This window comes from Nyctibius grandis, chromosome 10 (genome assembly GCF_013368605.1).
Source record: "Nyctibius grandis isolate bNycGra1 chromosome 10, bNycGra1.pri, whole genome shotgun sequence".
NCBI classification, from domain to species: domain Eukaryota; kingdom Metazoa; phylum Chordata; class Aves; order Nyctibiiformes; family Nyctibiidae; genus Nyctibius; species Nyctibius grandis.
Window position 1 is genome coordinate 24456620 of NC_090667.1, and position 24027 is coordinate 24480646.

General features: G+C 47.8%; 1 protein-coding gene across 2 annotated transcripts in view; it reads right to left on the minus strand.

Moving 5' to 3' along the window:
* The window catches only part of GRIP2 (glutamate receptor interacting protein 2), a 90310-nt gene that overhangs the window by 3092 nt on the left and 63191 nt on the right, over positions 1–24027 (minus strand). The window contains exons 16-23 of one of the 2 annotated variants that reach the window (XM_068408445.1): positions 23530–23675; positions 23095–23239; positions 18603–18742; positions 16077–16253; positions 12883–13036; positions 9844–9964; positions 6061–6297; positions 1401–1547 (exon numbers count right to left, since the gene is read on the minus strand). In XM_068408445.1, the coding sequence (XP_068264546.1) occupies positions 1401–1547; positions 6061–6297; positions 9844–9964; positions 12883–13036; positions 16077–16253; positions 18603–18742; positions 23095–23239; positions 23530–23675 (1267 nt within the window). Of the gene's footprint in view, positions 1–1294; positions 1548–6060; positions 6298–9843; positions 9965–12882; positions 13037–16076; positions 16254–18602; positions 18743–23094; positions 23240–23529; positions 23676–24027 lie in introns of both variants that reach the window. The other variant, XM_068408443.1, reaches the window with a different exon arrangement.

Here is a 24027-nt window from a genome sequence, read left to right on the forward strand (position 1 = left end):
AGAGATACGCCAGGAGCTTGCTCTGCCTTTGCCCTACACCAGCCAGGCAGTTTCAGGGCAGAAGTGCCATTAGTGCAATGCCGTGCTCCAGCTAATCCATCCAGCCGAGAGGCAGAGGGTCTGTTATAGGCCGTGAAGCATCCTCAGCAATGCATCGCTGTACTTCTTGACGGGAGTTGCCTGTACCAGGTCTGCAATCCCTCGTTCACAAGTCCACATGTCAACGTGATAGCAATCGCCTCATCTCGTAGGTCTAAGTCGTGCGGCGCAGCATGTGGAAGGTGGGGGGGGGGGGTGTGTCGAAAGTCTCCACGCCACTCTGTTTCGGATTTTGGGCACACCTCCCAGAGCACTTGGCACTCGCAAAAAGTGACACATCCAACATTCAACAGAAAGGCAGTCCAGAGCCTAATTAGCTTCTTGTTCATTCTTGCACCATCTTTTATTTGAAGCCGAGAAGGAATAATTGTATAGCAGCCAACTGGCTAGAGACCATAACAAGCTTAAACAAGGTTCCCCACAGCACTGCCAGTTCTTCATTTACCTGATGTACATAATATATTGGCTCTAATTCTACAGCTAACAACCCCTGCCTAGAAATTAGTAAAACTAAACATCTTTCTGACTGTTTCCAAATATGGCCATAATATCTGCATTTCCAAATGGTGGCAACTTTTCCATTGGGGTTGTGCTTTCTCAGTTGCTGTTTGAGTTGCCTCAAAAATAAAATAGTTGGTTTTGATCCACATAAAGCTTCTCTCCAATCTCCAAAACTCACCATGCTCTTACTGTCCCTCTGGTAGTCTGATGTGCCCAGGTCACATTTATTACAGACTGTGCTCTTGACCACAGTTTTTCTTCTGTTTCTGCGTCAGCTATTTCAGATCAAGTATCTTTCAAATATCCATGAAAAACATTTTGCTTGAAGGATGTGTTTCCTAGAAAACTCTTCTAGTTGTCAAAGGCATGCACAGAACTTCGTGAACACCACTTAACTCTACATGGGGTTTCGCAGGAGCACATATTGGTCAACAGAGTCTAGTTCATCCAAAAATCACCCTCTTACATGACAGGAAAAGACTGAGGGTGAGAGGGGGAAGCAACACAGCTTTTCAGTTGTTTTGAGCTGCCCGAGCTCAAAAAGGCCAGTGCCAGGCAGGCTGTGTCCTGGAATAGGAATAGGTGTAACCAAGGGGTACCACCTGGAGGTACTACCTAGTGATTTCTCATTATAAAACACAGGTCTCATTGAATGCTTGGTGGCTAAGTGCTCACCTAGTTGGCTAACTATTACCTTTCATTAAAGTTAGTGTTGCCATGGATGGGTCTCACTTCTCTCTTCCTCTCAGCCACTCATTCACTCCGTCCCAGCCTCCAGAACTGCATTTTGCATTTATTACCTGAAGCACTCTGTCATATGGCTTGAGGCCACACTGATCTGCTGGCCCATCCGGCCGGACCATATTTACATAGACACCTTTTTCTAACAGGCCATCCGACACACTGAATCCAAAGTCTTCACTCTCCGGGTCTTTGTGGAGTGTCATCTGGAGGGGCAGAAACAGAACACAGATTTTATTGCCACAGAGGAAGGAGGAGATGTACAGGGTTGGCAGGACAGGAATAGCATAGGTAATGTGTGTGGACCTCTGGGTCTCCTGGGCAGATTTTTCTTAGCCTGAGCAGCTAATACAGATGGAGCCTTATCTACCAGACACCATCAGTTTAGGTAGATTGCATAGACAAGTGCTTTGGTGACAGGCATATAACCGACCACACAACAGTCCCTCTCCCTTGGACGTGGAAGGAAATGCAAGCAGTGTAATACAGACCAAGCTGCCGTATTTCACCCAAGGAGCAACAAAGCAAGCGTTATTAATGGAGCATCACCTTTCTTGGCCCAAGTTACACTGTGCATCCTTTGTGTATGCCAGACCAGCACATGAAAAATCAACATGTTCACAGAGACTTTTCAATATAGTGTGTCAAATATGAAGACAGCTCATTTTTAATACATCACTCAGCAAGAACATCTAAACTTCTCCATAGTATTCATGAGTTATTTTCAGAAAATTTCACAGAATCGCAGAATCACAGAATGTTAGGGATTGGAAGGGACCTCGAAAGATCATCTAGTCCAATCCCCCTGCCGGAGCAGGATTGCCTAGACCTTATCACACAGGAACGCGTCCAGGCGGGTTTTGAATGTCTCCAGAGAAGGAGACTCCACAACCTCTCTGGGCAGCCTGTTCCAGTGTTCGGTCACCCTCACCGTAAAGAAGTTTTTCCTCATATTTATGTGGAACCTCCTGTGTTCCAGCTTGCACCCATTGCCCCTTGTCCTGTCAAGGGATGTCACTGAGAAGAGCCTGGCTCCATCCTCATGACACTTGCCCTTTACATATTTATAAACATTAATGAGGTCACCCCTCAGTCTCCTCTTCTCTAAGCTAAAGAGACCCAGCTCCCTCAGCCTCTCCTCATAAGGGAGATGTTCCACTCCCTTAATCATCTTCGTGGCTCTGCACTGGACTCTCTCTAGCAGTTCCCTGTCCTTCTTGAACTGAGGGGCCCAGAACTGGACACAATACTCCAGATGCGGCCTCACCAGGGCAGAGTAGAGGGGGAGGAGAACCTCTCTCGACCTGCTAACCACACCCCTTCTAATACACCCCAGGATGCCATTGGCCTTCTTGGCCACAAGGGCACACTGCTGGCTCATGGTCGTCCTGCTGTCCACTAGGACCCCCAGGTCCCTTTCCCCTACGCTGCTCTCCAACAGGTCTGCCCCCAACTTGTACTGGTACATGGGGTTGTTCTTGCCCAGATGCAGGACTCTACACTTGCCCTTGTTATATTTCATTAAATTTCTCCCCGCCCAACTCTCCAGCCTGTCCAGGTCTCTCTGAATGGCTGCGCAGCCTTCCCGTGCGTCAGCCACTCCTCACAGTTTTGTGTCATCAGCGAACTTGCTGACAGTGCACTCTATTCCCTCATCCAAGTCATTAATGAATATATTGAATAGTACTGGTCCCAGTACCGACCCTTGAGGGACTCCGCTAGACACAGGCCTCCAACTGGACTCTGTCCCATTGACCACCACTCTCTGGCTTCTTTCCTTCAGCCAGTTCACAATCCACCTCACTACCCGATCATCCAGACCACACTTCCTCAGTTTAGCTGCGAGGATGCTGTGGGAGACCGTGTCAAACGCTTTACTGAAATCGAGATAGACCACATCCACAGCTTTACCATCATCTGTCCACCGGGTTATGTCCTCATAAAAGGCTATCAAGTTGGTTAAGCATGACTTTCCCTTGGTGAAGCCATGCTGAGTGCCCCGAATGATCCCCCTATCCTTGATGTGCCTAGAGACAGCACCAAGAACAAGTTGTTCCATAACCTTTCCAGGGATGGAGATGAGGCTGACCGGTCTATAGTTACCCGGGTCCTCCTTCTTGCCCTTTTTGAAGACTGGAGTGACATTCGCTTTCCTTCAGTCCTCAGGCACCTCTCCCGTTGCCCACGACTTAGCAAAGATGATGGAGAGTGGCCTAGCAATGACTTCCGCCAGCTCCCTCAGCACCCGCGGATGCATCCCATCAGGGCCCATGGATTTATGGACGTCCAGATTGCTTAATTGGTCCCTGACCCAGCCCTCATCTACCAAGACAGATTCCTCCTCTATCCTGACTTCTTCTGGGGCCTCAGGGGTCCGGGGCTCCTCAGGACAGCCTCCAGCAGTATAGACAGAGGCAAAGAAGGCATTCAGTAACTCCGCCTTCTTTTTATCCTCTGTCTCCAGGGCCCCCACCTCATTCATCAGTGGGCCTGCATTGCCTCTAGTGTTGGCTTTACCTGCAATGTATTTGAAGAAGCCCTTTCTGTTGTCCTTGACCTCTCTTGCAAGGTTTAATTCCAAGGAGGCCTTAGCTTTCCTAGTTGCCTCCCTACATCTTCTGACAACACACTTATATTCCTCCCAAGTGGCCAGCCCCTCCTTCCATGATCTGTACACCCTCTTCTTCCACTTGAGTTTGCCCAGCAGTTCCCTGTTTAACCATGCAGGTCTCCTGGTACCCTTCCTTGACTTCCTACCTGTTGGGATGCTCTGATCTTGAGCTCGGAAGAAGCAGTCCCTGAATGCTAACCAACTATCTTGGGCCCCCTTACCTTCTAGTACCCTGTCCCATGGGATTTCCCCTAGCAATTGCTTGAAAAGGCCAAAGTTGGCCCTCCTGAAGTCCAGAGTTGTGATTCTGCTAGCTATTCTGTTCCTGCCACATGAGATCCTGAACTCTACCATCTCATGGTCACTACAACCAAGGCTGCCCTCAACCTTCACCTCTTCAACCAGACCCTCCTTGTTAGTGAGGATAAGATCCAGCAGCGCTCCTCTCCTAGTTGGCTCATCCACCATTTGCATCAGAAAGTTATCATCAATGCACTGGAGGAACCTCCTGGACTGAGGATGGCTGGCTGAGTAGGCCTCCCAGCAAATATCAGGGGAGTTGAAATCCCCCACGACAACCAGGCCCTGTAATTTGTATCAGTAAGTGCTGACATACTGAAGACAAGAACTGGATAACCTCATTGCCCTTCACAGAATCACAGAATGTTAGGGATTGGAAGGGACCTCGAAAGATCATCTACTCCAATCCCCCTGCCGGAGCAGGATTGCCTAGACCATATCACACAGGAACGCGTCCAGGCGGGTTTTGAATGTCTCCAGAGAAGGAGACTCCACAGCCTCTCTGGGCAGCCTGTTCCAGTGTTCAGTCACCCTCACCGTAAAGAAGTTTTTCCTCATATTTAAGTGGAACCTCCTGTGTTCCAGCTTGCACCCATTGCCCCTTGTCCTGTCAAGGGATGTCACTGAGAAGAGCCTGGCTCCTTCCCTTGAGCACGTCACGCTTTGGCCTCATCTAAAGGAGGGGTGCACTGCTGGAAGCGCATCTTGCCACGGGGTAACACTGGGAGCCAGGGACAACTGATTCCCCAACACCACCAAAATCTCCCTTTGCCTCCTGTGAACTGTGAGTGCATCTCTACCGTGAAGCTCTAACTCCATCACCGTGTTCTTGGCTGGAGTGAGCCTCATGGATGTGCAGTCCTTGGGAAGAAGAGAGCCCAGGATGACGCACAGGAGCAGCCCACCTGGCCTCAACCTCATCTCCAGACACAGCCAACACCAGATGCTCCAGCAGAACTAAGAGTCACCCTATAACATGCCTAATTACACAGCTCCCCTCCTTCAGGTATGAAGGAGTTTTATTTGAAGACACATTTGCCATGCCCTGAAGGACAAGAGCAGATCAAACATGAAAAAGTTGTTTTTTCCAGCTACCATAACTGCAGGTTTCATTCTAAAGTCACACTAGGAAAGAAAAAGGCAATCAAAGTTTTTGAAACCTCTCCAGCTCCCTTCCCTGCTTGCATTCTGCATCAGCAGCTTCTACAGTTAATTACTTCTTCTAATTACTGTTGCCTTGCACCATGCTTAAACTGGCTATGTGCAGCTGGGTACTGAATTCAAACAAGTATCCTATTGCTGAAGTCCTGCCATTTGTGCCCCTTCAGGAAGGCCTGGGGGTGGAGTAGAAGGGGAGGGAAAACAGGTGATTTTTAAGTTGTTATAAGTTATTTTTTATAAGAAAAGTGGCTTACTGAATGAAGTGTGCCACTGGAAAAGGGTTGGTGGGTCTCCATGGGGCCGTACTTTGAGCTCTCTCGCCTGTATCTGTAGCATCAATTAATAAACTCCAGAACACACGGACCTGGAAATCTCACATAATAAAGTGAAACAGCAAAGCACAGGTTTGAACCCCACTGAAGCATGGCAGCTAAATCCTGTTACTCTTCCGAAGAGGCCCCTTCCTTTTAATCTGAGCCTCTGGAAACCTTTGCTGCAGACCTTGGTGGGGGCCAGCTTTAACAAGGAACATTTTCTGGGAGTCCCTCTGAACAAAGGAGATTTTCTACAAGGTTACAAAGCTTCTACAGCTTTTACCATTGAGGTACCACAGTGCCAGACCCAGACCAACCCTTGGCAACACAGACCTTGTGAAACTCGAGGGGGGTAGGAGACATGATTTCCTGCATTTCCTTCTCAATCTTCTTCATGTCCAGATTCCTCTCGTTCTTCTTGGCAGGGGAGCTGCTGCCCTCGGTCTGTCCATCATCACAGCTGGAGTTTGCTTTCCTCAACGGGCTCAGTCCTGATGGGTTGACAGAGTCCAGGAGCAGCTTGCTGCCCTCCAGGCCCAGGTTGTGTACGCTCCCTGTCATGATGGATGCCTGTAGGGTGAGGGCACAAAGTCACTCTGTTGAGCCAGCAGCAGGAAGAGATGGACCACACAGCAACAAAAGTGGCACAGACAACAGGGGGGCACCATTGTTCTCATTAAACAGAAATGTAAGTACCAAGAAGCTCTTCCAGTTAGCTATACAAGCCATTTCCAGATCTCAGGAGCTTGCTGCCAGGTCTACTGCTGACCTGCTGCTTGCTCTCCCACCCCAACATGGAGTTTTATCACTGAAGGAAACATTTGTGAAGCATCTTGTTATTTTTTGATGACCCTTTCTACACAAACAGGGCCAGGCAGGCCTCATCTTGTGCAGGAACCTTCTTGGTAGTCAAGAAGGCTGAACACTCTGATCTCAGGGTGGCTCTTCAGCCTACTCCCGCAGGCTGCAGCTCACCATCAGCATTGCACAGTGCTGGCAATGGCCCAGGGAAGTCAATACCTCAGACTCCACTGAGGCCAATTCAGCAGAGAAATCAGGATTTTATCTGTCGGTAAATGGGAGCTGTCACTAAGCAAAACTGAGTTAAAAATATGAAATTAAGTAGTATTTAAGCCTGGTCATTCTTGATAGCATCCATTAAAAGATGCCCCTAAGTAGATTCTACTCCATTTGGCAATGCTTTTCACTAATGAGATTACATTGATCAAAGCTAACGAAGGACTCAAGAATCCAGTCTGTGGAACCTCAACTGGCTCCAGGTCACAGAGTCCATTTAAATGGTGTAATGAAAAATGCTATTTCAAAGTTCAGGCTCCAAGGGTCTACAGACCCATTAAATGTCAAAAGGTAGAAGAAAGAAAAGGAAAGGCAGGGAGCAGATAGCAAAATTCAGCAATGCTAAACGTGGCACGCCAAAGAGCAATTGCTCTTGTGCACAGAGGAAATATCATCTGACTAAATCTCTAATCAAGGCCCTCCAGCTCTTTGCTCCAAGCCACAACAAAGGCAAATAAAGCGAATTCTGGTGGCAGTATGAAAATGTTAGCACTACTTACATTATCCCAAATAGGGATGGATAAAATACAAAAAAACCTGTTAGCTTTGCACTTTTCAGGTCTTCACACAAAAATTACTTAATCAGCTCAAGTTTGGCCAAAACTCAAATACCTGCTACATGCTGAAAGGACATTGAGTTACCACATACTTGAAACACAGTTTAACAAACAGCAGTACAGCCAACCAGGGTACATTTGTTCACTGACCTCAGGCAGCCTCAACGCCCCCCAGAACGCTGTGCCATGACCAGCGTTGCAGAGCCAGGGATGAGAACAGAAAGGTCTGTGCACACTGTGCTACCAACCTCCCTCATGTGCCTCAAATACCAAAACCAGCCAGTACCCAACAGCACGCTGTTCCTACAGCATTCGACTCCTTCTCTATCTTCAAGGTATTTAAATGCTCCTTGCAGCATCATAAGGAATTTGCTAGTGCTTTAGGTTAAGTGCAAGGAGCAGAAAGGGCAATACCAGACCTCAACAGCCTGTGACTGCCCCACATTATTCTTCCCCATGTCTTGGTTGCCCTCCAGAAAGCAGGGACACACGTTCCACTAGACATACTGGAAAAAGCCTGTTTCTACCCATACCCCATAGTCTAGCAGTGCATTGCTACTGTGTATGAACTTATTTCCAGGCTATTCGGGTCATCTTGTGTGACTAATTCTTTTCAAATGTGGAGCATGAAGGGTCAAAATTAAATAAATAAATAAATAAAAACATCTGTAACTCATAAAATCACAGGAGGTCAGGACCTGGGGCTTAGAAACCTGTGATACAGCAAGAGCCCCAACGAACATCGCACCTCCCACACCACAGCTTGGGGAAGATGGGCACACAGAGAGGGAGGAACAGATCAGTGGTACTTTGGATTGGACAAAAGGGGAGTTGAAATGCATCAGACTTCTGCTAAAAACACCGCACTTTCCTTTTGTTTCCAGAACTTTCCAAAATATTCTAGAAATGTGCTAAATACACGAAAACTCTAGAGCTGCTCAGCTTTTTGTAAAATTTCTTTACATTTTTTAAAGCATTGCTACAACTGTCAAAGCTCCAAAGCCTTAAAACAGCATGAATCAAAAGCCCACGCATCCCTGCACCACGGATCCCTGGAAAAGGAAAAGGATTGGGCAGAAAGACAATTTCTCTATCCTGGCATTTCACAGAAGCCCAACAAATCCCTTCTTTTACATTTCGATGGCAGCCATCATGCAGAAGAGAAACATCTATGCATCATTTCAGAGGGGTACTTTTTCTTAAGCAGTCAACAACATTTCAGAAAGGTTGATAGTGGCTGCCTAAACTAATTTCTAAATACATTCAGGTCCAGGAAATAAGTGATCAAGGGAAGAAGTTATAGTTTGTGGGGGCTGGGGGGTTTGTAGTTTTGTGTGTTGTGTTTGTTTTTTTTTTTAAGTCAGCATTTTCTTACACAGTTAAGATAATAAATATACCGTTTCATGCTTCAGCACAATAAATTTAATTGAGATTTCCTCCCCCACTTACAGTTGCTAAGGATCAAGGAGGAAAGAACAATTACTAAGTCCCTTGTCACCAACATTTTCACATATAGACCAAAACGGGACTTTTCTTTTCCACCTCCAATTATTCAGAAATTGCCTTTTCTCTCTGAAGCCTAAGCAATATGCAATTGTGCACAAAAACAGTCCTGCTGGGGGTGATGGAGTGCACGACCCAGCGAGCTCTCCCCAGTCCTCTGCACCCAGAAGGCAGGGGCAGAGAGGAGCTCGCGGGGTCCCAACTCCTCCTTCCAGGCTGCAGGAGCTGAACCGGGGAGGGGAGCAGCACAGGTCCCATCCTGCCGGGCAGGTTTGCTTCCCGCGGCTCAGCGGTCTCAGGAGGCCTTTGTTTGCATCCCACAGCTTAGAAATCCAGGCTCCTCATCCTATAACCGGACACAATAACATGACATTCAAAGTGTTTTGGATAAAGAAAAGAGAAAGTGGTTTGTGAAGAGAGGAAACACCTTTATTTCTGCAGGAAGCAATTACTTTCTCAGATTTTTCCACGGGGAAGGCTGGCTGAAAAGCTTCCAATTACCTATTTCACTGAAACAGTTTCCGGCAGAGTGACAGCTGAATGCAAGATATATGGTGGGCCTGTCTATATTTGAAGTAAGCCAAGGCTTCGGTCCCCATGGGGTTTTGGGGGCTCCTTTTGCTTGGCCTTTAAGTGCTTTGGACAGACAATATCTTTCCAAACAGAGGGTTTACCGTTTGATAGGGAAGGTTTGTCAACAGTCACGAGAAGATTGCTGGCCAGCAACAGTTTGCAAAAAGACCCTGGAGTTCCTGGTGGGGAAGTCATCGGCTCAGTGAAAAAGTGCATGCAAGCAACTGTCTAATGAGACATAGTTATCCATTAGCACAAACACTGACACGGATTAAACTCAAACCCTTCTTCACACCACTGGCAGCACGGAGATGCTACAGGCAATTAACAGATCCGGGGAATGAGTCTAACATTTACAGCAACAGCAAAACAGTCAGATCAGCAGCAAATTCGGAAAGTGATTTACCTCAATCTCCCTCAAAAGTTCAGACTGGCCGCATGTTTCCAAATCCTCCAAAGCTTCTCCAAAAACACGCCAAAAACTATCCTCGTGAGTGGTCTCAAGGCCATTTTGGCGGTTGGGGTATCTGTTGTAACGTAGGAACCAAACATTGTCAGCACTCTTCTGCAGCGGGATGAAAGCCGCGAGGCTACAGCAAGTGTCTCACCAGTAAAAGCAGAGACTTGAAGAGTCTTCATATACAAAAGCAAACAACATGAACTTTTCAGACAAGAGTCCGAATACGAGACCTCCATGCATTTACTAACGGGGCAAGCGTCCTTCAAAGGAAGAATTAAGTTGGTGTAGCAATGTCAAAGTTCAAAGGGTAAATTAAAACGTGCCTGTAGGAAGATTGTAGGTTTAGGAAGACGTTTTGGTGAAATAGAGAAGTGAAAGAAAAAAGGATGCGTTATGGGTAAACCAGGAGCCTCATAGACTGTTAGTACAAAGGCTGATGGGATAGAGCTCATATCTGAGACACAGAACACCTGAGAAGAGAGAGAAAAACACAGAGGGTAACAGACATGGTGAGAAAATGATACATACATTAGGTCTCTATGAGAGTAAATAATGCAAAGATGTATATAAAAATGATTGCCCTGGACTGGACAAGTAAATGCACACTACAGCCAGCAATATTGTCAGTGTCATGTATAACCCATACAAACCGAGTTCCATTTGCTTTGGGATGGCCAGGGAACTGAGCTGTTACTTTCAGGAGGTCTCTTTTTTTTTTTTGCTATATAACAGTCATGGCCCTTACAGCCATGTAAAGACTGCCACCCGTTCTGTCTACAACAGAGAGTAAGGACAGAGAGAACCTCTCTCAAGCTGGCACAAACACACATTAACGTGAACACCATGTCTTGCTGGGGGTTCTGCAAATTCCCACCTTGGCAGTTTCAGCATCTCTTATCTCTGACGACAAGCCAGGTTAAATTCTTAGACTTCTGAAGCAAACAGGAATTAAACATGCTGAAGTCCTCTGAACCAGCCAGAGAAGTAGGTGACACCACACACTCCTTACTGAACGTCAGGCTCTGTGCAAAACTCAGACCACCAGTGCTCAGTTTAACAGGAGCCTCTTGAAGGAAACTCTCTGCAGTGTTAAATCAAAGTCAAGATAAATCCACTAATGTGTCATGGGGAGAGACCCCAAGGGGACAGTGACATTAGAGCAGCCCTAATGCATCTTCTACACATCTTCTTAGGAGCTGCATGGACGAGGTTCCACCTCTGCAACATCTGGCAGCATCTCTCATGGCTTAATGGTCATCGGCACCGCAGACAGGAAGGAATGCTCATCCACCAGAGCCACTTAGCAAAGCCAAAACATTTTACTTGAGTACAAGACAAAGAGAGGTTGGCTTCCATTAAATATATAATGACCCCTTGGGCTATTAATAGAGATTTTTTTCAGATCTTTATTAACTGCAAAGTCTTTAGTACAAGCTTTGCTTTCCATCCACTGGTTTAAATGGGAGTGTGTTGCAGGCATAAACTTAAACACACACGCTTTTGCTCCTTGTGGGATCATGGCCTGCCTGGAGAGAGCAGTATCTGACACGTCTTATTGTGTTTTAAATTTACCCCCTATCTTTCATCAGCTTTTAAAGGACAGTAGCCTTTATACCAGGCAGAAAGGTCAAAAAAACACCCAGCAAGACTTTATAAAAACAAACCAAAATTTCCCCCCAAAAGGAATTTTCAATTCTTTCCCCTTACTCATTTCCTTCCTCTGCTCCCAGGTTCCCAAAGAGGCAAAAATCCCTTCCAGTTACCAGTTCCTTGCCTCTCAGATCAGCAATACAACACGTCCAGGACATGGATGAATCAGTACAGGCTCTCGCACCACTGGGTCAGCAGGTTTTTACAGGCTAAAGGCAGCCGGGGTTAGAGACATTTTGTTTTTCTCCCTAACAAAAATGGCTCAGCAGCATGAACCGTTTCACTTGCACTTTGACTTCAGGGCTCAAAGCCCTCATTAGGGACACGCTGGGAGGGCCACAAGGGATCAACAACCACTGCAAGCCGGCTCTCGCTGAGAAGCAAAACAAGAACAAAGTCTCTGCCGCTGCCAGCCTTCCTGCCAGTTTGATCATCTCTAAATAGGTGGAAATGGCCATGAGATGTTCTAAGGATTTTGTTTGGACAAACAAAAGTTAAGGAAAAAAAATAAGAAAAATAAAGAACCGACAGCAACAACACGACACACACAACTATGGGGACTCTGGAGGATGTTGAGGGGAGGGTTAGTTACGAAGCAACAAGGCTTTTCCGCTGTGTGTGGCTCAGCAAGGGGCAGCCTCTGGCCAGGGCAAATCCAGCAGGATTTTCACCCAAAGCGAGGGGCGGCTGCAGCCTCCTCCACAGGCTCGGGAGGTGTTACAGGATTTCTCCCATGCTGGCTGAGCCAGGGGATTAACTCGACCATACTCACTCAGTGTGGCTTTGTTTGTGGCGTTGGAAGGGCCAAAGTGTGGTAGAGAGAGATGTCCAGCCACGGCTTTGGGAGATTTTAACTTGGACGTGCAACCTCATACTGGTCCTCCAAGAGCTCTGGTTGGCCTTTCTGGCTTTGTGGCATTGAGCTACTGTGAAGCTCCATCCTCGCTCGAAGGAGTCTGGCCAACATACGTGAGGACAACCCTGACAGTATCTATTTATTACACCTAAACTATGAAACCACTGCAGCCTTTACATGGCAGGAGTATGAGACATAGTAAGAACCTGTGGTCCATGCAGCTGAGACCGCCCTACCTCCAGACACAAATGTCACCTGGCCATGGCAGAGGTGCCACAGAGCTACAATCAGGGTAACCTCGCAATGTGGAAGTGGTTCAACAGAGCAGATCACCACCCCAGCACCCCTCCCCATGGCTGCTGGCTGCCAAGATGGGGACATCGCTGGCCACTCCATCACATTCCCATGCCCCCTTGTCCCTATGCAGTGACACCCACATTTGCAGAAGTGCCTCCCTGCCTCCGCCCACCCCTCCATACCTGCTGGGCTTGTCCCAGTCGTCTTCACTGAAGCTTCCATCCATGTAGGGGTAGTTTTTCCTGGGGTCCCCTGGAGGGGTGCTGCTCTTTTGCCTGCTGTGTCTCCATTCGTGTGGATGGAGGGCTATGCCCGCAGCCTGAGGTATGTACGTACCTAGGGAAGGCAAGAGGTTGGGGGAGGAGTGGTGGAAGCAAGGGTAATACCTGGTCAGAAAACCTTGAGCCAGGAGAGCCTCCTTCCCCAAGTCCCAAACCTGAGGCCATCTGGATTGCATACTGCTTCCTTTTCAGCCATCCAGAGGAAGTTGGTCTTCCCATCTCTTCTTGCTCTTAATGACAGCAGCTTCTCAGGATCTTGTCATAAGGTGCCCCATTTCTCCTTTGCTCCCCCACTTCTTGGATCCACAGACCTGGGACTGCACATACCTACAGATGCAGATCCTACCCCCAGCCAACTCCAACCTTAGTTAACTGCTCCCATTTCCACACTGAACCCAACAGAAATTGTGCTGTTGAAGCAACCACCTTTAGATACAGCGAGTCCTTCAAAGGGTAAAGAGAAGATGCTACCAAGCCTCCCCCAGCATACCTAACCCCATTCATTCTGAAGGTTTTGGAAGCTTGATTTCTATTAGGAAAAAAAAAAAAAATCTTCATTTAGATTCTCAGCTGTCTTTGGGACTTAATGGACAGTACGAAAAAAACATGATAGGATATAAAAGGACAGCAGCAAAGAAACTGCATCCAGAGCAGCCTGATGCAACAGCCTCCCTTCAACACGGGTGATGGTGCTGAGGGTACCTGGTGGTGGGCACCAGCTCCAGCGTGCTCAGCAGTGGCAAATGAGGAAGAGCCAGCCCCGATCTCGAGAGCTTCCAGCCAGTTCCGCAGCTGGCAGATCCCTCCCATGCCTTCAGGATCAGCTGGTGCAGGCACAGAAAACTGCTTCAGGGACACACGTGTGAAAGGCAAGGAACGGGAGAAAAAACTCTGCTGGCTTGAGAGAAGGGGAGGCTCATCTGTATCACATTTGATAGGAGATCAATACGGACCGTTAGGATGAAATCAGACAAGTTTCGCTATGTCTGTCCCCAAGGACTCCCCTGTGCTGTGGCGTCTTACTCCGGAGATGTAAATCCAGTCACAAGATCCCCAGGTCTCACAAGGAGCTGCCTGGACAGAAACCTTCCAAAACACAGCATTCCTCTGCAGTGGAAATAAACCTCCTGAGTGCCCTGCCCACCTCCTGCTGCCCATTCAACGTTTCAGAGAAATCCCCACAGCCTTTCCAAGAAACATCGTACGCTTCCATCACACGCTGTGCCGAGCGAACAGGAAGAGGTAACGGAGAAACACACAGTTAAGGGAGACTTGACCTCCCAAACAGCTAAGAGCACTGGAAATACCCAAAGACAACGCCAGCACTTTCTTAGAAAATGCCAAGGCCTGTTATTTCATTTATTTCATTTCCTCTGTGTGTTTTTAAAGGTTAGACTGCTCTGGAGAGAGCCCCAGCAAACTGCTTGCCAACAGCTTACAGCAGGCAGGAGTGTTCGCTGCCTGCCAGAGCAGAACAAAGTCCCTGGAGGCAGGTCCCTGCAGCGGGTGGGCAGCAGGTTTGGGCTGGGGGCCAGGGACCGCAGGGGTATGTATGCAGAGCTGTCACTTGGGTGCCACCGGTTTCACCTCCTCCTTCCAGGGAGACAGGCTGGGTCCCTGGGATTCGTAGCCACCTGGTGGCATGTTCCCACCAGGCCAAACACAGTTCCCTCGCCCAAACACATCCCTGAGTGTTTTCCTACAGCTGTGGATGAATTTAAAGCCCACAAGCTGCAGAGCCTGATCTATAGTTTTCCATTTGGGGTGTAAAACCAAGTCTCCAGGCTCTGTGCATCCCAGGTCTCCCTGCATCCAGCATTTTCTGCCCATTCCACGGGCAACCCTGCGTGTCCTTCTCCCTACCCTCCACCATCCCCTCTTCCCAGTGAGCACCAGCACACCAGCATGCAGCCAAATGCAATTACCAGGGAAGGCAAGAGAGCCCCTGAAGCAAAGGCGCAGTCTATGGATGTTGGACAACTTGGCGTCAGCCCAGCTACCCATGGCTCTGTGCTCAATTACTCGTTATCAATTTACCCGTAAAAGTAATCGCTTTGCTAAATCCAGTGTCCAACTTGTGTTAACATTCAATTAGATGCAGAAGGATTGCAGCATTATAAAGGCCAGGGGATTCTGCCTTAATGAAGCCTCAAGTCCCAGCTGCACTCCCAGATTAAGACTTCAGACTGACGGAGGCTGAAGGAAGATGCAGGCATGGTGGAAGAGACACACACGCGGTGCTGTCCTTTGAACTTTCTAAGTCAGAGCGCAGTGAGCACGGGCACACACCTTGCTCAGCATGCTGAAGCTGCTTTGCAACACTGCTCCTGCAGCATCCCTCCCTGTTTTCACATTCTGTTCCAGACACCAGTCTTTTCACCAATTTCCTTTTGCAGAGGTGGTTCAGGGTTTTGTTTTGTTTCAACATGGGCTAATACTAGCTTATATCACTAAATCTGAACTGGAATAACTATTTTTCCAGTGGTTCCCTCCAAGTAAAAATCTTTTCCCATGACTAGACCATCCTCCATCCCAATTCCATATGTCTGCCAGAAGCCACAGCTGAATAAACCTGGCCTTGAAGACATATGTTCATCTCATCACTCACTAGAGAGTTAGTGATACCTTCTTGTAGTAATATCTTAATCATTTTATTAAGTGAGTGCTTCTAGTCACAAGACATTCTTGTGGATTTTAAAACATCCTGAAGAAGATTAACATGTCCTGCATGGCCTCTCTGGAGAATTAAAAGTGAGCTATGGACCAAATACTCTGTAAGACATACGGACAGTAAATACTTCCTCTGATTATGTGAATTATAAAGTGCTGCAATGGTTTTGAAAATGCTGTGAACAGTATGATGCCACATAAGCCAGAAGAAATGTGCCAATAAAAACCTAAAACAGATACATCAACACAGAGCACCACATGAGTGCATTTTTAAATACATTTTGTTCCTTGCTGGAAGTGAGAAGCCATGCAAATTCTGTCAGACCACAGTCTTAGGCTCACTTTCAGTCTCCAGACAGGTTCAGAGGCTCTGCCTATCCTCACCTTGGCCCAGAGACCCTTAAGAAAAGACAATCCTAGCTTACCTTGGCTTCCATACCCGGCATCAATGCCAGAGCCATCCCAGGACTCCATAGCACTGTCCACGCTAGGAATTGTGGTGGAGTATATCTCAGACAGCTTGCTAGTTTTCTGGGAGTCCGTCAGTTCATCTTCTGGGTCGCTCACTTCATTTATACTCCCCGACTTCTTGGGATAGGATTCTGAAACCAGAACATGCCTCTTTAGCAGGCACAAAGAGTGAGCCTCAGGGAAAGGCTTATGCTGATGTGGGAGCAAGCCCAGCTACTATAAGTCTTTTGAAGAACCTCTTTAGCTCTTCAGAAGTAGCTGGGAAAGGCCTGTGCAATACAGTTGAAAGGATTTCATGCAGTACTCTTATCTCAAGCTGAACCGAGAAAAAAATGCCTGAGTTTTTAGCACATAAGATATAAGGAGCAACCATGGGGATCTGAGGATTCCCAAATACGAGAGAGTTGGGACCTAATCTCAGTTCACAAGCAGATCTTGTTGTGCCTTTGGAAGCTTCCTCTGAACAGCCCTGCCCAGAGAAGTGCTGGTCTTTGCAAGCAATAGCTCACAGCTTCGCCAGTCTCGGAGAGCCCCCTTTTTACTCACAGTAGCAGTGCTTCACCCAAATTGCTCTGGCATGATCTGCCTTTGGGGATGGGACCCAAACAGTGCGAGAGCAGCACCTAGTCAGCATTCAGGCTGCAAACGTTCTGTTATAAGCAGATGTTTCAATGAGATTCCAACGACAACGTAACCTGGTCCCAAACTACAGAAGATGAAGATATAGCCCCCTTCCAAGATTGTACAACCCTGTATAAATTCAGGCTAATCACCACCTCTCCAAGAGTCTCCCATGCACTCTCACAACAACAGTGGAATTCGTGGGCCTGGTATTTTGAGGTTGAATTTCCCCTGAAAAGCTGAATGTGGATGATGAAGCTCAGACCTTCCCTTTTATTATTTTAGTAATAATAGGCCCTTATTACATTATATCAAATTCCCTTTAAAGCAAAAGCTACACAAGGAATGGTTTCTCAGCACAAGCATTTCTTTGTACTGAATATTTTAAAGTCCTCGTTGATTAGATACCGTGTTAGCTATCCATGCCCTGGATCTCTAACTCACAGAGGCTGGGATAAAAGGCCCTCAGAAAGTCTGCATTTGTCAATGAGGACAGATTATTTTACCAAACAAAGGCCAGTGTCCTGAAAGTCCCTATTTTCCAAGCATTCAGAAGATTGCTCACCGTGATTAACTCAAGATTACCTTGAAATTTCAATTACACCTGCTTCATTCTCAGAATGATTAACTAGTCTCCAACTGGCACTTGCATGTCAATTGTTTCAGCGAGTGGCTGTGACAATGCTAAGTGTCAGCAGGGGAAAAAAAAACCAGCGTGTTTCAGACCAAGGATCAAGACACTTGGCTACAGGGAACAAGACTGGGATTTCTTGAGGATGAATCAATTCCCCAGTTCTACCTCTGTTTGCTAAGTTCACCGCTCCCTGCCTGGGCTTCCTCCATTTGAAAAATAGGTGCATAGCTGCTTTGAGATCTACAGAAGTGCTATGTTTCATTTATCCAGATGCAGGATAGACATCCCATTGGCCACACTTGCTTGGAAGACCTTTTTCACTTGATTTTGTCCAATTCCCGCAGCACCGTGGGCCATTGGCTGGGTAGGTCCAGCTAAATCTAGAGACTGCAGAAGCATGGCACAAAAAAGAAAATACTGTGTGTGGGGAGAGACAGAAATGCAGCCAGAATGCTCCAGCTACTTTGTGAACTTGCTGAAAAAGCCTCTGTTTGGCTGTGGTTACACAGCCAGAGAGAAAAGTTTGCATGTTCCCCGGTTTCACCAATCCCCCCCTCTCTGTCCCCACAAACATGGCCTGCCTGTACTAAGTATGCTCCTGCTCTTTGATACCGTGTCAAGAAGAACAGCTTCAAAGCCACAGGGAGCTTGGCAAGGAAATGAGAAGGGGATTTCTAGAGTGAAGGTAGATGCTTTGAAAGATGATCTTAGGATCACAAGCCAGGAAAAGGGGCGTAAAAGATTTATTGCCAATCGCTTTCAAAAAGTTGAATTAAAGATGTGGGTTTTTTTTTCACGGATTCTAGCTCAGACTCCCCTTGCTCATTTTGGGGGGTTATATTTTTTAAAAGATCTGCACTCTTCTACTTTTAAAAGCAACTTCTACTTCCCTTCTGTGCGAAACACCCACACAGACAAGGAATGGCACCAAAGGCATAAGGTGTCAATCTGAAAAAAAATTATCATCACCCATAAACCTGCTGTCTAATGTCTTCCAAGCAGCACAGAAAGCCCCTGGGTTGCCTTTATTTTCCATCTGTGAGTCAAAAGTTCAAAAAACACCCACCTTTTCCCTCTGTCCCCGGCCATGCCCCTTTCCACGCTGCCTTGTCTCGCCTTCCACAACACATGAAGGAAAACCCACAGCACTACCTACTCCATTGCCCAGGGTCCCTGCTGGGGTGCGCCTTCGCCCTCCCACCCCAAACCAGGCTCCCCAACTTACTCTCCGTTTGCTTCTTGATCTTCAGCGTGACCGTCTCTCCTGCCATCTGCAGCAGGTGAATGGCTTCGCTCAGCGGCTTGCCCTTGAGGCTCACGTTATTAATCGCTAATATCCGGTCCCCGATGTGGATGGCTCCGGTTCTGCAGAGAAAAGGCGCTGTTAGAAACTTCAGAGAAGCAATTTGCCTCTGCGAGACAGGCCATTCAGCTGCCGCTTGAAGCAATAGCGTATTAACTCTCAGCTCTTCCAAATATGTCTTGGTTTCCCCTTGGTGTGCTGTTATCCCCGATTTCCTCTTCACCACCACTACCAAGAATCTGGGTTCCCCGCCATCTTCTACCTGTGCATATACGTACAAACACGCACAGGAACATACATGCTCCTCAGATCCCAGGCCCCTCGGAAGCCAGGACTGCAGACCAGCTTACAGTCAAAACTCTTCAAAGCAAGGGGGTCTATGTGCTAAAAGCACAAGCATTTCCAGTGTGTGATGTCCACCGGTCACGGTGGTGGTGTCCACCGTTCCACATGGAACTGAAGGGCGTGTTCACGCTGATGGAAAGAAATGATGAGACACACCTAGAAACCCATTGAAAAAAAACCCAAAACCAAAATGGCCCAACACACACAGATTGTGTATGCAAGCACGAGATGAACCAGTTGCAGATCAGTTCATGATATGTTTACAGTTTACCTCTACACAGCTACACCACTGTGACTTTCTCTATCAGGACCAGCACTCTAGAAGAGGTTACTGTGCTTCGTTACAGAGCCACGTTCCAGCACTGGCTTCTGATCTCAGCTAAATAAATCCTCAGGCTTCAGCAACGGCCAGGAACAAACTAACAAGTCACGGCAATTCTCCCCCTTCTCGTCCATCCTTCTGTGTCTGCCCACAGACAGGGGCTCACTTTACCTCTCCCCGTGTTCCCTGCAGCTCTGGAAGAGCGGGCAGGACAGGATGTGGTCATCACCAGAGCTGGCAGCCCAGGCAGGAGCTCAGCTCGCTGCTGGCTGGACCAAGCTCACCACACTCATGCTCCAGCTCCCTAATGCCAGCAAGCAAGAGCAGCAATCCCCTCCTCCTCCAGCAGTGACGTGAGGTTTAGCGATCAGGAACCTGTGCCATCGAGCCAGGAGGAGATGCAAATCAGGACTGCAATATCTTTTTGTCCATGGCAACGTGCCTCTCTCAGGTTACATCTCCAAACTGGACTGCTGCTCCTGCAGAACTGGGATTTAATATACTGTCACAGGCACAACAGCTACTTGTCTTTCCCCAAAATACGAAACCTTTGTAGACACGTCACTGTGAAACATCTACTGTAAGTACGTCAAATTGGGAAAGGCAGCCAACAGGAGGCAGGACTGCTCCGTCTGCTGCTGCTGCTGCTGTGATGCTTGGGCAGAGCCACGACAGCCCCAACCAGCCACTAGATGTCTGTCTTGTCCCATCCCCACCAGCCTGGAAAAGCCCTCCAGGAACACTTGTGCATTCAAATAAACTACAGTTCAAACTGGAACCGGAGTATTTGTCTTAATCCTTCACTCACTGCAGTGGTTCAGCATTTGAGGGCCTCCTGCTGTAGCCCTGAACCCAGCATGAGGATGCATCTCCTATCCAAGACACCAGCCCAATCGCCCACCTCTGAACAACGTGACTGCTCTGCAGAAACTGTGGAAGTCCCTCAGCAGGAAAGAATACAGAAACAATTAAAGAGAAAGATCACGTTCAGCCAGGTGTTTTTCTTCAAGAGGGGAAAAGTAAATCAAAGTTCAGTCCTATCATCTGTCCATCTCCAGGCACCCCTGTGAGGACAGAAAGACAGAAGCAGAGCAGGAGTGACAGAGAAAGCTGTTTCTAGCTAACGACCCTTGTGCTTCTCCATCATCACTGGCAGTCCTTAATTCACCTCAAACACAAACCAGCACAAGGAGCTGTGTGCTCCATGTCCCTTCTTGCTCAGAGGACACATGCAAGAGCACAATCGAGCAACAGGTATGTCGCAAAGTGTAAAAGGGGCTGCAGGCACTTTCCAGCAAGCACTGGAGAAGAGGTGGCTGCATGCACGTGATAGGGATTTACCTGGCACGTGGACAGGGGCACCATCCCTTCTTTCCTCTGCCAACGTGGGTTGGTGCTGAGCACTCCCGGACAAAACCCTCCTGCAGCCATCCCCATCTACTTGACCAGGTGGCACTAGAGGAGGCTGGTCAGGCACTTTAAAATGCCAGCGATAGCCCAAAATTACTCTTGGAGAACCATTACACATCGACTAGAATTGAACACTATTGTTCAGGCACTCTCCCTTCCCCAAGGAAAATAAGTCCCATGGCCCAGGCTAAAGCCACCCGCAGGCACTGCAGGAGGGGAAACAGAGACTAACATGGGAGAGAGCCACTGCTCAACACCAACCCAACAGCCTGAGCTGCCTCTGTAGGTTTCCATAGAATCAAACATGTACAAGGAGGAAAACATTCAAGGTCAAGACAAAATTCAAATCATCTGAATCTGAAGCCTTTTCAGCTTAGACAACCTGTCACCCACTGCGACAGACATGTGACAGATCTTAGAGGACATCCTGCCTTCCCCATCGCCAAGCGAGCAGCCCAAGCCGCAGCACAGACCTTCACTCGTGCCTCTACAAGAGTGGCCAGCACATCGCTGTTATCAGACGCTGGGATCTGGTCCACCCCATGCCAGTGCTGCTGAAACATGTCCTTTGCTCCAGCAAAAACCAGGCAGAGCTTTGGGTTTAAATTCCTGTCCTTCGGAAACTTGTCCCACTCTTCAGAGCCTGGCTAAGGGCGCCTGTGGCACAGGGAAGGGACAATTTAGGATAACACTAGGACCACCCCCCTTCTTTTGACAAGGTCAAGCCACTCCCTTCTGTTACTCCCAGAAGAAAAATATGTACCATTTCAGCAGGAAAATATGCGCCTTTCCTGCAGGCAGCCTTCATCCCAGCGCTCCTCACCCTCTCAGCAGGGAGCCAAGGTTACCCAGAGAAACCCCCACGCCGCTCCATCCCCACGCCGTTCCTCTGCGCAGGCACGGGTATTTGTTAGTCTGCTACGGTGAACGTGCTGAACAGCTCCATCGCTCTTCTCAAAAGGCTTTTCATTCCTTGCTGCCTGCCAGCTCCTGATCAAAATTCAATAGTACCGCAGCACTTGCCTGCACTACGCTTCTCTGTGGAGCAGTCATTGATGCGTATCTCAGTTCAAAGGAGGAACAGCCACAGCGTTGCAAAGGGAACTGAGAGCAACAAGGGTACAAGACGATCTTCTGAGCCGAGAGCGTTTGGGCTTTCTGTCCTTAACCTCTCTCACGCTGGGCTGCAGGTACAGTGCAGAACTGCTATGCAGAAAAGCCTCGGATACTCTACAGCTACTATTTTCTAGGGAAAAAACACTGAATCCTACCGTGGCAGGCAGCGATATAAAATCCCCAAAGAGAAGAACCACTAATGACCAAGCCCATCCCTCTTCCTTACTTCTCGGCAGACACTGATGTTCCGCTTTCTGTACCACAGGAAAGCAATGAAATGTGCAGCAGAGTGCGTGCTGAGAGCTCAAGGAACCCAATGCAGAAGGAGGCACTGAGCTGCTTTACAGTCCAGCCAAGGAGGAGTGAGGCCTTGAAACAGAAAGAATCAGAAGGCCAGATCTGCAGTCTAAGTCCCCAAGGTCTAGCACTATTTTTTGCTGCTGTTCTGCCTATCAAGCAGCACAGGCGAAAGCAACACTACGAGAAGTGTGAGTCAGGGCTGCTGAAATGATCTACTCACAAGTCACAGCTACCATATAGCCAGATTAATTAAGATACAGTGTATGACTCAGTTCCACCTTATATTCTCAGCAATGTCCTGATCCTTTAAACCCCACACATGCACGTATATTCAGACACAGGCACATACACAGGCAACCTCTCCGGTTACCGAAGGTAAATATGCACCTACATTTATGCAACATCAATGTCTGCTGCTTGAAGCACGCCAACCCTGCACTGAGATACCTCCATACGTAACAGACTAACCACCAGCAAGGATGGGCCAGAAGATCTGTGGTTTCAGCAGGATGCCCCGCTGACATGGCCATGAGCCATAGTTTAGCAATAGGTAAGTCCTGGACAGGAGTCTATGGTGGTTTCGTGGACAGGCTGGACGCTCTCCCGATGCAAGATGTGCATGGGAAATCACAGACCAGGAAGCACCTCTGTGGAAGAGGGGCAGACAAAGATGTTTTCCTGGCTGCTGCCTTCAACTGACACACTGGATCTAACTCTTCCAGAAGTGCCCTGCTTTGAGCCTCTCTCATTGCCCTGACAGCACAGTCCCAGCCACCCCACATCTCCTGCACGGGGGTCTGCAGGGTCAGACTGGCAGGGATGTCCCTGCTTCACAGTGCTTGGTACCTTCATAGCACCTTTCCTTTTTAGCAGACTAAAACACCTGAGAAGAGTGAGAGCCCCTCTGCCCCCAAGCCTCACCTTTCTGCCAGCCCTCGTTTAGTCAAGCCTGAAATGACAATAGGATCGAAAGGTTCCTCTGTCCCGGAGATGGTTATTCCCAAGGGGCCGCCGTATCGCTTCAGTTCCACTGTGTAGATAATAGCACCGGTTGTCTCCTGCTCATCTGAAAGAGAAAACAGGAATGCTGAATTTTTTAATTAGCCATATGAAAGAGGTCATAGGAAAGACTCACAGCGTTTAGAAGCAAAAGCCTAAGGTCTTCAGTCATGCTCATACCAAATAGGATTTTAACCTTCCAGACTCCATTTAAGGGCAGAATAACAAAAATAGACTATAATCAATTGGCAAGTGGTGACCGGACAAGCGGCAGCCCTTATCTTTGTTGGTTTGCACTACCTATTGGGAAATGTCATTACAGTGGACAGGCACCAGTTTGCATCAGGATTTCTGTACCAGAGTTATCTTCATCCTTCCTAATCTTCAATTTGACCAGGTCTTCACACTGCCTTAATATCTGCACAGCATCCTCCATTGAGCAATTGTCGAGTCGGATGTTATCAATGGCTAACAGCTTGTCTCCCGGCTCCAAGGTTCCAGTTCTATGTGGAAAGGAAAAGAAAACTAAAAGTACATTTGTAGTTGCCTTTCAGTCTCGCAATGCATTCAGTCCTGCAGTGGTGATTACAATATTAACTTTTTACTGCCCTTGATCTTTCCTGGGAAACAACCATGAACAGAGCCTGGGACAATTATAACTTAAAGAGAGGAAGTTTGTGTAGAGCATTCATCAATACAGAACAAGGCAGGAAGATTAGATATACAGCCTGGGTAACCTACAGCACTGAAAAACGCCTGATGTTTAACTGACAGATATTCTACCTTTTATGGAAGCTCCTGTATGAGCACTCTTAGAAACGAGCCCTCCAGCAGCACTAAATTCCTCTGAAAGCC